General features: G+C 52.9%; 1 protein-coding gene across 3 annotated transcripts in view; it reads right to left on the reverse strand.

The window, feature by feature from the left end:
- Window positions 1–16,126, reverse strand: part of LOC144829566 (copper-transporting ATPase 1-like) — a 405,691-nt gene that overhangs the window by 149,381 nt on the left and 240,184 nt on the right. For all 3 annotated transcript variants that reach the window (XM_078688825.1, XM_078688827.1, XM_078688826.1), the window contains exons 11-12: window positions 10,839–10,930; window positions 10,580–10,707 (exon numbers count right to left, since the gene is read on the reverse strand). In XM_078688825.1, the coding sequence (XP_078544951.1) occupies window positions 10,580–10,707; window positions 10,839–10,930 (220 nt within the window). The remainder of the gene's footprint in view (window positions 1–10,579; window positions 10,708–10,838; window positions 10,931–16,126) is intronic.

The following is a 16,126-nucleotide window of genomic DNA, read 5'->3' on the forward strand; positions in this document are numbered from 1 at the left end:
TTGGCCCAGGATGAGAGTTGCCTCTGACACCTACTGCAAGACCTCCAAGACTTGCCAGGCAAGTGGCAAGACGGGGACCAAAGTGAAGGCCCCTTTGGAACCGCTCCAGGTGGTCGGGACCCCTTTTGAGCGGGTCGGAATCGACATCGTTGGGCCGTTGGACCCTCCGACCTCAGCGGGACACCGGTTCATCTTGGTGTTAGTGGACCACGCCACTCAGTACCCGGAGGATATTCCTCTGAGGACCGTTACTGCACCTGTGGTGGCGCGGGCCCTGATGGGGATATTTACCAGATTGGGATTCCCCAAGGTCGTGGTGTCGGACAGGGGCCTAAACTTCATGTCGGCCTACATGCAGGCCATGTGGAAGGAGTGCGGAGTGACCTATCAGTTCTCCACTCCTTACCACCCCCCAGACTAACGGGCTCGTAGAGCGCTTCAACAAGACCTTGAAGGGGATGATCCGGAGCCTGCCAGAGGACTTGAGGCGGAAATAGGACATCCTCCTCCCTTGCCTGCTGTTTTCATACCGCGAGGTACCACAGAAGGGAGTCGGGTTCAGCCCCTTCGAACTGCTCTATGGCCATCCCGTTCGGGGTCCCCTCAGCCTTGTCAAGGAGGGGTGAGAGAAGACTTCGAAGACGCTTCCCGTGATGTCGTCAGCTACATGCTGGCGTTCCGCAGCCAGATGGCCAAGCTGTGGAAGGAAGCCTCAGACAACTTGGAGGCTAGCCAAGCCGTCATGAAGGAGTGGTATGGCCGCAACGCTCGGACGGTGGAGTTGGACGCTGGACAGAAGGTGTGGGTCATAGAGCCTGGAGAGCTTAGTGCCCTCCAGGACCGGTGGACTGGTCCGTACGAGATTGTGGAGCAGTGAGGCCAGACCACCTACGTCGTGGATTTGAAGACCCCCCGTCAGCCCCATCGGGTGCTCCACGTCAACCGCCTGAAGCCTCACCATGAGCGATCGGAGCTTGCTCTCCTCATGGTGACGGATGGGAGCGAGGAGGAGGAGAGTGAGCCTCTTCCTGACCTTCTGGCGGCCCAGGAGAAGGATGGTTCAGTGGGGGGAGTTGTCCTCTCCCCACCCTTGACCCCAGAGCAACAGAGGGACTGCCGCCAGGTATTGGCGCAGCAGGCCTCGTTGTTCTCCCTCACACCTGGAATTACACATCTGTGTACCCATGATGTGGACACAGGGGACAGGCCGCCAGTAAAAACCAAGTCTTACCGGCTGTCCGAGAAAGTGAAGAACAGCATCCAGGGTGAGGTGGCCAAAATGCTGGAGTTGGGGGTGATCGAACCCTCCAGCAGCCCGTGTGCTAGTCCGGTCGTGTTGGTGCCGAAAGCGGCCCCACCGGGCACCACACCAGAACGGTTCTGTGTGGACTATCGGGGATTGAACTCTGTCACCAAGACGGACGCTCACCCGATCCCACGAGCGGATGAGCTGATTCACCGGCTGGGAGCAGCCAAGTACATCAGCACCATCGACTTGACATCAGGGTACTGGCAGATTGCCATGGCCGATGGAGCGAAGGAGAAGACAGCGTTCTCCACCCCCGAGGGCCACTTCCAATTCAGAGTGATGCCCTTCGGGTTCAAGAATGCTCCGGCCACCTTCCAGCGGTTGGTGAACCAGGTGCTGTCTGGCCTGGAGTCCTTTTCAGCGGTGTACCTGGATGACATAGCTGTCTTCAGTAGCACCTGGGAGGACCATCTGCAGCATCTCCAGGAGGTGCTGCAGGCTCTGCAACGCGCTGGCCTCACCATCGAGGCTAGCAAGTGCCAGATTGGACAGGGATCTGTCGTGTACCTGGGACACCTGGTGGGCGGGGGTAAGGTGCAACCCTCCAGGCCAAAATTAAGACCATCATGGCCTGGGAGCTCCCCAAAACCCAAACTGAGGTCCGCGCTTTCCTCGGCCTCACTGGATACTACCGCAGGTTTGTCAAGGGATATGGTACCATCGTAGCCACCTTGACAGAGCTAACGTCCAAGAAGCAGCCACGCAAGGTGATCTGGACGACTGCTTGCGAAGAGGCATTTGAAACACTGAAGCGCGCGATGTGCACCGCTCCAGTGCTGGCCACTCCTGACTTCCAGAAAGAATTCATCGTGCAGACGGATGCCTCAGAGCACGGCGTAGGCGCTGTGCTTTCGCAACTCAACGACGACGGCCAAGACCAACCTGTGGCCTTCATCTCCAGAAGACTCCTCCCTCAGGAACGGCGATGGAGTACCATCGAGCTAGAAGCCTTCGCTGTGGTCTGGGCCTTGAAGAAGTTGAGGCCATACCTTTTTGGCTCTCACTTCCTGATTCAAGCTGACCACAAACCCCTTCGCTGGCTCATGCAGATGAGAGGCGAAAACCCCAAGTTGCTAAGGTGGTCCATTTCCCTACAGGGGATAGACTTTCGGGTGGAACATCGGCCCGGAGTTGACCACGCCAATGCCTACTGTCTCTCCCGGTTTTTCCGCCTTAGTGACGAGAACTCCCTAGAGGTTGGGTAGCTCTCCCCTCTTTCGGCTGGGGGGACGCATGTTAGACCTGTCAGCCCTAGGGTGGTCTTCCCTATTTTTTTGCCTTGGCCTCATTTTTCCCACCTACTTTTTGTTGGCCTTAGGTCTCTGGGCACCTTCCCATTGTTTACCAATGTTAAGGTGCAGGTGCTCTCTTCCCCTAAGATGGCTGCCACTGACCCCTGCTACTGCAGCATGGTCTTTTTAGGCGCACTCTAGTAGCCAGGAGCTGGCTGGAACCCTTAAACAATGTAGCAATACCAGCCTGCCAGCCTGCTCATAGCTAGAATGAGGGAAGATCCAGGAACCTTCTAGAACAGGGGAGGTGACACCAACTGCCACTGCCAACTGTCGCTATATAAGGAAAGGGAGGGAAACTTTCCAGTCAGTTGGGGCATCACTGACCTGGGGGACCCACGCAGGAGATTTAGGCGGTAGGGCCTAGTCAGGGACCTATGCCACTGGGAGTGACAGGGCTTAGGTGCTGCCTTCCAAGTAGAGTGAGGAACCCTGGACTAGCCCACTGATCTGGCCCGGCGGGAGGGGAACCCAGGGACCATCTGAAGTGACCGGCTGTCAAGCCATCAACTCACCCCCCCCCCCACACCCCCCTCAAGGAACCAAGAAGCCACTTCACCCAAAGGGCACCAGAACCAACAGGCGCCAAGAAGAAGCTCACTTGCGCTAACCAGGACTACTGGGGGATCAACCAGGTACTGGACTGTGCTGCCCCTGCACACCCCCTGCCTTCACCTGGGCCTGCGCTGTTCTGCCTGCCTCCCCCTCTGACTGAACTGTCTGAATCTCTGTCCTGCCTTGATTAACTGCTGGAGAAGCGCTCTTCCATAACGCTGTAGCCCAGACCTGTCCCATTGCTCCTCAAGCGCTCTCCTGTGAGCCCCTTAAGGAACGCTGTGAGCCTACAGACTGTTGCTGCCTGAAGCGCTATTGCTGGGGCTTCCCCCAAGCGCTACTACTGCCAAGCACCACCCTCCTCAGGCCTGTGGTGCCTCGAGGCGCTATTCTCATCGAGCGCCCGCCTGCCTGTCACCCGTGAGCCTGCCACGCTTTCAGCGCTGTGCCTGCGGTGCGGGACAAGTACTAGGCCCCCGGAGCGCTGCTGCGACCCCGCAGCGCTCCTTGAAGTACTCACCACAATTTCCCTTGCGGAGCCCTGTCATCAGCTCCGGCGGCCCCCCTACGCCAGGAGAGGGCCGCCACAGTCTTGCCGCGGGCCGTGCTCAGCCCCCCAGAACGTTGAGGTGAGGTGCTGTCCTCCGGTGCGCCAGGGCCCCAGCGCTGCCGCCGCCCGGACCGAGTGTGAGGAAGTCGCCGGAATTCCTGTCAGGCCGCGCTAGGCCTGACAGGGCCTGAAGCCACCTGAAGCCTTCCTCCCGCCGTCACGTGACGGGGGACGCGACGTCATCATCCACGCCCCCCTGCAACGAGTGCCCCGCGTTTGGAGGAGAGGCTGCCTCGCCCGCAGGCCACGCTGCCATTGGCGGCCGCGGCCGCGCCTCCCCTCCACCTGCTGGTCCTCGGGCCCGGGGGAAGGCTGAGAGAAGCCCGGGCCCGATCTGCTGCTGCCTGCTTCAGCGCTGTGCCCCCAACTGGTCCCGAGGCCCGGGACCGGTCCCCCCCAGCAGCGCAGGGACCGTCTGAACATCGGAGCCCCACCTGCCAGCAAGAGCCCATCGCAAGGGGCCGGAGGAGGCCCGAAGATTGAGGTAAGCCCCCGGGTGGGCGGGCGTAAGGCCTGTGACCGCCCCACTTCCGGGGAAGTCTGTGTTTGGGGCCCCGTTGGCCCCCCTGTTAACCGATAAGGGCCCGAGTGCAAAGAACATGGACAAAGACCTTTAGTGACAATCTGGCCCATAATAGTTAACTCCTTGCTAGAGGGAACGATACTAGCTGATGTGCCCTGCCCAGTTGAAGGGTTCAGTTCTGTTTCCCACAATGAATAAACTGGCCTAATGCACTGGTTGCCTATCTAATGAAATGTTCTATATCTAATGAAATGTTTCACATCTAATGAAATGGTTTACATCTAACGAAATGTTTTATCCACATTTAATGCACTGCTTAATCCTGCGTGAGAAAATGCTTTATTCCTGCATAAGAAGTTCTATTCCTGCCTAGTGAGTAGATACCTGATCTTTAATGGCATACCCAGACCTGCGTCAGGAAATGTTTGGTTGTACCCTAGTGAAATCAGTAATGCGGAGTAATGAAATGCCTACAGTTATCTAATATTTAATATTTATTCATTTTAGTATTTATTACTGAGTGATGAAGCCCATGTGTTTTTAAGAGAAGCTAATGAGTTATACTCCTGTGAATCGTTACTCACCCTGATGCTAATCTTACATAAATAACGTATTGATTTGAATCTAGCATTCTGGTGTGGTCTCAGTCATTGCATGTGCATTTATTGTCTCAGTGGATGCGTGTGCTGTGTAGTCACTTAACATCTGAGCTTTCGGGTGCCTACCTGCTCGTGCCAGGCTACCCCAGGGGAACTGGTGACCCCAGTTCCTACAGTTGGAAATATTTATTATCATGCTCACTCTAGTTTCTCTTTTTGTATGCTATAGCTGTATGAAATTTTTTGAGCTCAACAGTTACTTTGTCACTGAACATGTCCAGGTTGTACTTTAACATAAGCGGACAAAAAGTGGATTTAGCTTTAAATGGAGTATGAAAATTCATCTCCGCAGGGCACCCATAAACTGCCTCCTGACTGTCACGCCCATGCTCCATTCGTAGTTCCATTATATCCATTAATAGGCCCTCATCTCCAGCCGTCAAGGATGGGCTTGCAGTGATATCAGATCCCTGTATCTCCGTGATGGTGCGGTTTTGCCCCCCTTGTATTGTGTGGTGCTTTCGTAACTTGAGCTTGCGTAAAAATTTAAACATGTCTATTCTAGTTTGAGCATAATTAAATCTGTTTTTTGGACTATAAGATAGACCCAAACTTAAAATTCTGTTCTCGTCCTCATTAAGTTTCATGTCCGTTAAGTTCACCACTGAATTTGCATCTGGTTTCTGGCTGTTGGTACCTATCTGCGTCTCCATCCCCGGTTTGTTTTTTTGTTCTGTACGTTGTTGTTTCCGCCTGCTTCGGCGCCTTGCCCGCCGCTTTTGGGTCCTTCTGCTGGGGGTTTTAGAACTTGTGCACAAGGCCTTAGTGTTTGTTTCCTGTCTTGCCTCATGTAATTTAGCTCCTGCCCCAGGGATGGCTTTGGAAACCCCAATCCACGTTGCTGCTCACCCTCTGATTCACTATCCACGATGGAACTCATATCCGTGGCTGAGCCCGAGGTGGAAGCGACCTCATTGCCCAGGGACTTGTTGTTTATTTCCATTGCTTTTCTAGTGTTATTACTGGCTGCTTTGACTGCATCAAATCTTTTGGCAAACATAAATATGTGCCCCTGCTCATAGTCAATTTTATCCCTTTGGAATTTGAAGATTTTTCTTTTTTTGATAATCTCCTCCTCCCTATGCAGTCTTGCCATCATGTCTTCTCTATATTTTTTCACTTCTGTCCCTTCTCCCAGTTTTTCAATCGTGGATTCCAATTCATCTATTTGTTTTTGCAGCTTCTTTTGATCACTTATGGCATATTTCACCAATATCTCTACCAGTCTACAGGAGGAGTCCAAGTTACGATTCGCCCATTCTGTCAGCATGGCAGGGTCCGGATTCTCGTAACTAGGGGCCAACATGATCCTGAGACCCCTAGGAATCCTGCCCACCTCCAGATAGCAAGTTAACGATTTATTTTCCCACCACTTCGCCAGCTCGCGTATCATCAGCTTTTCCAATTTTTTAAAATGTCCCCTTGCGCCCACAGCCTCCTGCGTGATGACTTGGGCTTGTGCGCCTTGTGCCTGCTCTCCACTCGGCGTATCGTCAAACATATCTTTTGCCGCTTCCTCGCGACTCCTAAGCCTGTAGGCGGTCATGGTGCTGTAATTTGTTTATGGGCTTGTTGTTAAAATTGCACTTAACCCGTGGCTGTGGACACCGGCACTCCCGTCCTATTCCAGCCCGCCCAGGTCACTCCTTCACCAAGTATACTGCAGCTCTCCTACCTCGCGCGCAGTTGCCACGGACCCCAAGTCCTCCGACCCGATGTCCGCGTCCCGCCTGCTTCGCTCCGGTATTGAAGATCCTGCTGCTTGGGGGCTGCCGCGGCTTCTCGCAACACGATGAAATATTATACTAGTGTGTGATGAGGTGCATTTCATTGTCACATGGATGATGTCATAAGTGATGTCACTGATCATGTCATGAATGATGTAATATCATCAGCAGTGGATTGCGGGCGCGCGAGTTATAGTGAGTACAACTAACTATAACGGGGGAATTTCAATGGTTTTGTATGAGTAAAATGTCCAGCTAACTATAACTGGTGTGAAACCTATAGTGTTTTCTGTGAATTTATATATATATATATATATATATATATATATATATATATATATATATATATATATCAAAGAACAAGGCTGCCCTTAGTGAAGGAGCCACACCAGCGGAGTTATCACACGTTTATTGTAGTCCCCAGCAGAGTCAGCTTGTCTCCTCAGCTCACATGATATTGCCTGCATGTCGCCGACGCGTTTCGGAGTTAACCTTGGTCACGGCTAAAATGGCAGTTAGAACAGCATCTAGCAGACCCATCAGGTAAAATACTAGACCAATGTCCCGCCCCAATGGGCGTTAGCACAATTGCCTGTTGGTCCTTGTAGTCCGTTACATATTAATCCCAGTGGATGCTGCCGTTCTAATAAAATGTCTGACCCCAGTGGGTGAGTTAAGATAGGCAAACTGATACCGCTGTCCGTCTGCACCACAATAATGGCCTCCACAGTCTGTTCATCGTTCGTGTTTCCGAGCGGTGCAGATCTGCCATCCACGGCAGCGGGGTTCCTTCGCGACTGAGCTTGCCGCTAAACATCAAAGAACAAGGTTGCCCTTAGTGAAGGAGCCACACCAGCGGAGTTATCACACGTTTATTGTAGTCCCCAGCAGAGTCAGCTTGTCTCCTCAGCTCACATGATATTGCCTGCATGTCGCCGACGCGTTTCGGAGTTAACCTTGGTCACGGCTAAAATGGCAGTTAGAACAGCATCTAGCAGACCCATCAGGTAAAATACTAGACCAATGTCCCGCCCCAATGGGCGTTAGCACAATTGCCTGTTGGTCCTTGTAGTCCGTTACATATTAATCCCAGTGAATGCTGCCGTTCTAATAAAATGTCTGACCCCAGTGGGTGAGTTAAGATAGGCAAACTGATACCGCTGTCCGTCTGCACCACAATAATGGCCTCCACAGTCTGTTCATCGTTCGTGTTTCCGAGCGGTGCAGATCTGCCATCCACGGCAGCGGGGTTCCTTCGCGACTGAGCTTGCCGCTAAACATCAAAGAACAAGGTTGCCCTTAGTGAAGGAGCCACACCAGCGGAGTTATCACACGTTTATTGTAGTCCCCAGCAGAGTCAGCTTGTCTCCTCAGCTCACATGATATTGCCTGCATGTCGCCGACGCGTTTCGGAGTTAACCTTGGTCACGGCTAAAATGGCAGTTAGAACAGGATCTAGCAGACCCATCAGGTAAAATACTAGACCAATGTCCCGCCCCAATGGGCGTTAGCACAATTGCCTGTTGGTCCTTGTAGTCCGTTACATATTAATCCCAGTGGATGCTGCCGTTCTAATAAAATGTCTGACCCCAGTGGGCGAGTTAAGATAGGCAAACTGATACCGCTGTCCGTCTGCACCACAATAATGGCCTCCACAGTCTGTTCATCGTTCGTGTTTCCGAGCGGTGCAGATCTGCCATCCACGGCAGCGGGGTTCCTTCGCGACTGAGCTTGCCGCTAAACATCAAAGAACAAGGTTGCCCCTGGGGTCAGACATTTTATTAGAACGGCAGCATCCACTGGGATTAATATGTAACGGACTACAAGGACCAACAGGCAATTGTGCTAACGCCCATTGGGGCGGGACATTGGTCTAGTATTTTACCTGATGGGTCTGCTAGATGCTGTTCTAACTGCCATTTTAGCCGTGACCAAGGTTAACTCCGAAACGCGTCGGCGACATGCAGGCAATATCATGTGAGCTGAGGAGACAAGCTGACTCTGCTGGGGACTACAATAAACGTGTGATAACTCCGCTGGTGTGGCTCCTTCACTAAGGGCAACCTTGTTCTTTGATGTTTAGCGGCAAGCTCAGTCGCGAAGGAACCCCGCTGCCGTGGATGGCAGATCTGCACCGCTCGGAAACACGAACGATGAACAGACTGTGGAGGCCATTATTGTGGTGCAGACGGACAGCGGTATCAGTTTGCCTATCTTAACTCACCCACTGGGGTCAGACATTTTATTAGAACGGCAGCATCCACTGGGATTAATATGTAACGGACTACAAGGACCAACAGGCAATTGTGCTAACGCCCATTGGGGCGGGACATTGGTCTAGTATTTTACCTGATGGGTCTGCTAGATGCTGTTCTAACTGCCATTTTAGCCGTGACCAAGGTTAACTCCGAAACGCGTCGGCGACATGCAGGCAATATCATGTGAGCTGAGGAGACAAGCTGACTCTGCTGGGGACTACAATAAACGTGTGATAACTCCGCTGGTGTGGCTCCTTCACTAAGGGCAACCTTGTTCTTTGATATATATATATATATATATATATATACATACACATATACACACACGTTCTCCCAATGTTTTCTTTTCACAAAGAAAAATAACTTTTATAATGGTTGGGGCAAAATATAGAACCAAATGCTTAGCCATAGCTAAAACTAGCTTTGTAGTTAGATGAACAAGGCCCTTCGAGTCAGTCAATAACAATCAATAACTCCGACCACACATTTCAACTTCATCACTGCAGTTTTCCATGATGGCATGAACTTGTACTGATTAGCCATCTCAGAGTATACTCTTTATGCCTTATCAATGGGTTGATTTCTTGGTCATGATATCCGTTTTACTTCTCGTTTTTATAGGGGGATCATGGATCATGTTGCAAAGCCTTTGTAGGAAATCACCATCCCAATTGTAGTAACAACTTACAGAATTTCTTTTCATTCTGAACTTTTGTTCAGGATCAACATTTCAGCTTCATACACTAACTTTAGCCCGAACAACTTTATCAATGTGGATTGGCAAGCAAACTATTTTCCTAGCGAGTAACTAAACATAATCGCTTGTTTATCCTGTTTGGAATCCATTGATATTATGGCCCTGAAGCACAAATGCTAGACAACCGTTTCACATATAATTAGGATCAGTGAGCAAGGCTAGTTCCAGAATCCCCAAGGAAAGATTTCTTAAGATTGAAAAACATACCTCTGACTCTGATTATCACCTACCCTTCGGCTTTTCTCATACAAATTCAAAGCCAAGATCATGGGTTACATAGAAAAAGCTTTGCCAACTCTTACACATACACGATGAAGCTGACAGAACAATTATTGTGAAGTTACACTTACATTACAATAAATATGAGACACAGAATAGGCTCCGGTTGCGCTTTGCTATGATTAGTCAGATAGCATGTGCTAGTTTCCATCCTAGCAAACAGGAACTTTTAGACCAGATCAATGTGATTAACAAAGTAAGTGAAGCAACCAGGAAAGGAATAACAAATGTGGTTTACAAAGCATGACCATTAAGTTCCAAGAATAGAAAAAGCAAAAGAGGTTTACTAAAACTGAGTAACCACTATATTAACACTGTAGAAAGATAAAACAAACAATTGTCAAATCAAGAAATCACTCATCAGACCTCTATCATATATTTCGTGATCCCCAAACCAATATCTATTATCACTACCCACTGGATGTTTATAGTAAAATGTTGTAAACTCCATTATTTGTTTGTAAACATATCCATCCCATATACAAGTCTTTCATTTCATCTCTCACCCTAGCGGTATGCTAAAATATTCTGCATTAGGAAAATAATTTATTATTGCCAAACATAATTATCTCCCAATGAACTTCTGTCCAAAAAACAAAAACAGAAGTACCTGTGATGAGTGACTCATCAACCAAAGAATGGCCCTCGATAACCCGTCCATCCACTGGAAACTTGCCTCCCGGGACCACCTTAACAATGTCGTTCCGCTGCACCAGCTCGACTTCCACCTGCTCCTCACTGTTCATGAAGCAAAAATGAACATAATACCATGGTATTAACAAACAAATATGTTGACCAAGTTATGAAGCACTGATTTAAAAAAAAAAAAACGAAGGTAAAACATTAAAACCTGCTAAAAATAATAATACCTTATGATGGAATTGTCTGCTGCCAGATGCACTACGGTAGCCTCTGTGGCTTGTAAAGAAATTAGTCGTGACAGAGCCTCCGATGTTTTACCCTACAATAATCGAAAAAACACAAGAAAGCATTAGAACTACAACCAGATTTGCTACAGCTCTCCAGGAAACCGCAGAAAGAATGCTGATGGTATTAAAAAATATAAAGATAAAAGATTCATTGTTCTATAACCATTAAACTTATTATAAGATGACATTGGGGAGAATGAGTTTTAAGCAAGCCTCATTGGTCTCACTCTCTTGGGAATGGCATGGTTCAAAGCTTTGATTGATGCAAGTAACATACAACTACAACTCAATTTAGGCTTACCTCTCAGTTTTTTATGTCAGGAGCAAGGTATACCTGAGAAACCATGACACTACACACTGCCTGAAACCTTTAGACAGGACAGCCTCTGATATTCAACATGCAGCTTACAGCAAGAATTAAAGAGGCACTTAAAAGTTAACATGGTTAAAATATGTAAAAACTGCATTTCACACATAGCTTTTTAGCCATTGTGTAGACATTCTGTAAAGTTTCTACAAATATAGCCAAAAGTTGACATCAAAGGTCTAACAAGGGGCGTGGCTTGAGCGCCGAGGGAGATGGCGGCGTGAGCTCGGAGCTCCGTGCCTCTTCCCCACCAGAATCCTGAATTAAGGGCCGGAGAGCCCGTGTGTGCCCCGGCGCCGATAGCTTGACCGGCGGAGACCACCTGGACGAGGTTTGGGCGGCCGGCGGCATCGCATCGCCGAGAACGGCAGCCGATCGTTGTGGCCGCTGGAGAGGAGGGGAGGACGGCGCCGCGCAAGATGGCTGCCGCGGCGGAGCACTGAAGGACGGAGGGCTGTGCCGCGGGACACACTGCCGGCGCGCACAGGGGAGGCGCGGTCTCCACCAGCGTCGAACCCCGCACAGCGGAGGACGATCCTTGGACCCGGCGGCGGTGAGCAGCGGCCTCGGAGGCGTGCGGTAAAGGCCACCCGGGTGCGCCGCTGCGGGAGAGCCTCACGGCCGGACTCCATTGCCGCGAGGGTTGGGTCCGGAGCTTCGACCCAGGCCGGTGCGCCACACGAGCCAACTGGTGGACGGGGGCCGCCTGGAGAGGGGGTTCACGGGGGACGGTGCACGGCGCTGGGCAGCTTGCCCCCCCCCCCCCCCCTCGCCCCCACAGCGGAGGCCTGAGAAGCACAAGGGGGCAAATCGAAGGCGCCCATGGGCCGGTGGCGGGTCTTTGGCGGCATCAGGCTTCCGGTAGGGCGTCCAACCTACCGCGCCGCTCAGGGGGAGTGAGAACAATCCTCCACAGTACCCGGGGATTGTTCGACACGGCGGACGCCACCTCTGATGCGCAGTGTTCGAACAGCGAGGCCCCATAGCGCGCAGGAGCTGGCCACGTAGCGGAGGCCCGGAGACAGCAGACAGCCGAATAAGGCGAGGACGGCGAGGCCGGCTACTATGGGGAAGCCAAGAGCTAAGGCGGAGGAGGCGGCGACGTCAGATGTGGCAGAGGGGGGCCCTGCTGAACCGACGGAACTACAGCGATTGCAGGATCGAATATTGGACGCCATAACGGCCACTAGAGACACGCTACATAACGATATAGCGCAGGTGGCGTCGGGGCTGGGCTTGCTCCGGGCGGACCACGACAAACTAAAGGACAGGGTCAAGGATGCTGAAGCGGTGCTCAATGACCTGGCGCCGGCTCACAAGGTGATGGAGGGTAAGCTAACGGAGGCCCTGGACCGCATCCGCACCCTGGAACGGCGAGCGGAGGATGCAGAAAATAGGAGCCGACGCAGTAATGTGCGGGTCGTAGGCGTGCCAGAGACGGAGGGGACGGGGGACATGATTGCCTACATGGAGGAATGGCTGAAGACCGTGGTGGCGCCGGAAGGGCTTTCGCCATTCTTCACCCTGGAGCGTGCTCATAGAGTCCCCTCGGGACCTCCCAAACCCGGGCTCCCACCCAGACCGATCATTGCCAAGTTACTCCACCACAAGGACAGAGATCTACTTCTGCAGAAAGCTCGAGAGGATGGCCCTTACCAAATAGCGAACAGCAGAGTCACACTTTTCCCAGACTTCACTTTCGAGACGCAGAAGCAACGGGCCTCCTTCCTCACAATCAAGAAGGAGCTCCGAAATGAAGGAATTACCTACTCCTTGCTTTTCCCAGCCCGGCTAAGAGTGGTAGTGGACGACAAGGCGATCTTTTTTGCAACGTCAGCGGAAGCCTGGGACTGGTGGGAGACATATAAGGCCGGGACTGACGGCGCCAAGGCAAGAGAAGAGCGGGAGAAGGTGCGGGAACGCTCGCCCAAACGGCTGCGGAAATCGAGGAGACTATGGAAACGAGGGCGGGGGAAACTGGGACCGACGGCCTCCCAGACTGAAGCGGAACGGCAGGCCGCGCTGCTAGAAGTAGAGAGGCTCGGACGGGCGGAAGGCACCGGATCTACAGGGGCCATGGACTCGGACACTCATGTATCGGCCTCTGGCTCGGAGTCGGATCTGTCGGAGATCCACCGCACTGAGGGACCGCTAGTGACACCGCAGACGGCGGACGAGATCCTGAATGTTTGAACTGCTGGCCTTGCTCAGTGGGTAATGTTTGAGGGGCTGGGTGGGGAACCATTGCCTATGCACATAGCGGGGGTCGGGGCACACCAAGGGGTTCGGGGCGAGGTGGTTGTGGGGATTTGGGGAGGAGGCGAGGAGCTGGGCGGCGCAGCCCCCCACTGGACGAAGCCGCGCTCCGTAGGCCCTTAAGGCACCCACAGCTACGGCTGTGTAGTTGAGACCTGGGTCATCAGGTGTGGGAGTTTGGATGGGGACTGATATCTCGATATTGGGGCCTGTTCTGGGGGAGGGGGGGGGCTCCACGGTTGGGGATTGTTTACCTTTTTTGAAGTTGTTGACCCTGGGTGTACCAAGGGATGGGCTGTTGAGAAGTTTTGTTTTGTTCTGGGGGGGCACCACCACCGTCGCAGGGCTGGAGCTGGAGGGAGTGTTTCGTCCGGATTACTGGGACAATGGCTAATGTGAATGGGTTGACCTGTATTACTTGGAATGTCCGGGGCCTACACACTATGCAGCGCAGACACAAAGTACATGCCTATTTGGTGCGCAGGGGAGTACACATCGCGATGCTACAGGAGACGCATCTTACACGACAAGAGGGGGCAGCGCTACAGAGGCGATGGCGGGGACAGGTTTTTCACACCAGCTACTCGGCCTATGCGCGGGGAGTACTTATATGGGTTAGAGCAGGCACGCCTTTCCAACTCACGCGCCAATGGGTAGACCAGGATGGGAGGTATGTGGTGGCAGAGGGGAAGCTAGAAGGTAGAGATATAGTGTTAGCTAGTATATATGCCCCAAACACAGACCAGTTGGCTTTCCTCGCGACGCTTTCAGGGACGCTGGCCCACTCCCTGGCGGGCCCGGTCCTGCTGGGGGGCGACTTTAATTCCATTGCCGACCCCTTGCTGGATAGGTCCCACCCCCCTCTGCGTGACTCCCCAGTTCACAGGCTATCCAGAGGTAGGAGGGAATGGCAGGAGCGCTGGGAACTAGTAGATGTCTGGAGAGGGCAGCATCCGACTGACAGGGATTACTCATTTTTCTCTGGACTGCATGATCTGCATGTCCGGTTGGACACGATACTCTGCTCCCGGGGGGTGCTACCATGCGTCACTGGTTCGGAGTACCTGTCAAGGACAATCTCGGACCATAACCCACTCCTGGTTCGGCTAGCGTGGATAGCAGAGAAGCCCAGGGTTCCGCTCTGGCAACTGCGGCCTGAGACCCTGGAGGACCCCCTCTTCGGGGAGGCCCTTGCGGAAGGAGTGGCCTTATATTTCACCGAAAATGAAGGGACGGTGGACTCTAGAGCGACGGAATGGGACGCCTTTAAGGTAGTGGTGAGGGGTATCTGTATCAAGGATTATGTAGGCGTGCGGAAAGTGTTGCTGGGCGACTTGGCTAAGGCGGATGCTAAGCTGAGGGAGGCGGAGAGGGGGCGGCCTGGACACCCGGAACTCCAGGAGACACTTTGTTCGGCCAGGGAGGCGGTAGCCGTTGAAGTGGAGAGGCTCCGAGCCTTTGACTACAAGCGTTATGTGCTGCGCTCCCATGTTGAGGGCGATAAGGCGGGCACCCTCCTAGCATGGCTCTCGAACCCCACAAGACGATGCGCTCCCATACTTCAACTGAAGGATAAGGCGGGCGTGGTACAACACACTCAGCTGGGCATAGTCGCCGGCTTCCAGGAATATTACGAGGGCCTGTACAAGAGTACCCCGGGAGATAGGAGGGGGCTGGTAGAACCCTTCCTGGCTGATCTACCCCTGCACCGGCTGGAAGCAGAGCAGGCGAAAGACTTAGGGTCGGACATTGACGCGGGAGAGATACGATCCGCGGTGCGGCGCATGGCAAGGAACAAAGCGCCGGGAATAGATGGGCTCCCCATAGAATTCTATAGCAAATATTTAGACGTACTGGCACCACGACTCCTGACCGTATATAAGGAGGCCAAGGCGACGGGCCGACTACCGCAGTCGATGCGGGAAGCATTGGTGGTCCCGCTACTGAAGCCGGGCAGAGAGGGTAATGACCCAGCGTCCTATCGACCACTCTCTATGCTCACCGCGGACTATAAGATCCTGAGCTCCATACTAGCGGCGAGGCTTCTGCCTCACATGACGGGGCTTGTGCACGACGACCAGAACGGTTTTATACCACAGCGCAACACCACCATAAATATCAGAAGGCTTGTCCGTCTCATGAACGGGCTGGACGGCGGGGCAGGGACGGAACTGGTTCTCTCGGTCGATATTGAAAAGGCCTTCGACAGTCTCGAGTGGGACTATCTGTACGTTGTCATGGAGCGCTTTGGGCTGGGAGCTGGTTATATTCGTTGGACGAAGGTCCTTTATGCGGGGGCGTTAGCGAGGGTGAGGGTGGGACCGGCGGTGTCCCACCGCTACCCAGTGGAGCGGGGCACTCGACAGGGCTGTCCCCTATCGCCGCTTCTGTTTGCGCTGGCTATTGAGCCGCTGGCGGCTGCGGCCAGAACGGGGCGGCACGTCCGCGGAGTGCGGGCCCGAGACGGGCAACATTTCATCTCGCTATATGCCGATGACCTACTACTGTTCCTCTGCGACGGGGGTGAGGACTTACGGAGAGCGGAAGCCCTACTGGAGAGCTTCGGAGAGATGTCGGGCCTAAGGGTTAACTGGCCCAAGACGAG

Source organism: Lissotriton helveticus, chromosome 4_1, assembly GCF_964261635.1.
Source record: "Lissotriton helveticus chromosome 4_1, aLisHel1.1, whole genome shotgun sequence".
NCBI classification, from domain to species: Eukaryota; Metazoa; Chordata; class Amphibia; order Caudata; family Salamandridae; genus Lissotriton; species Lissotriton helveticus.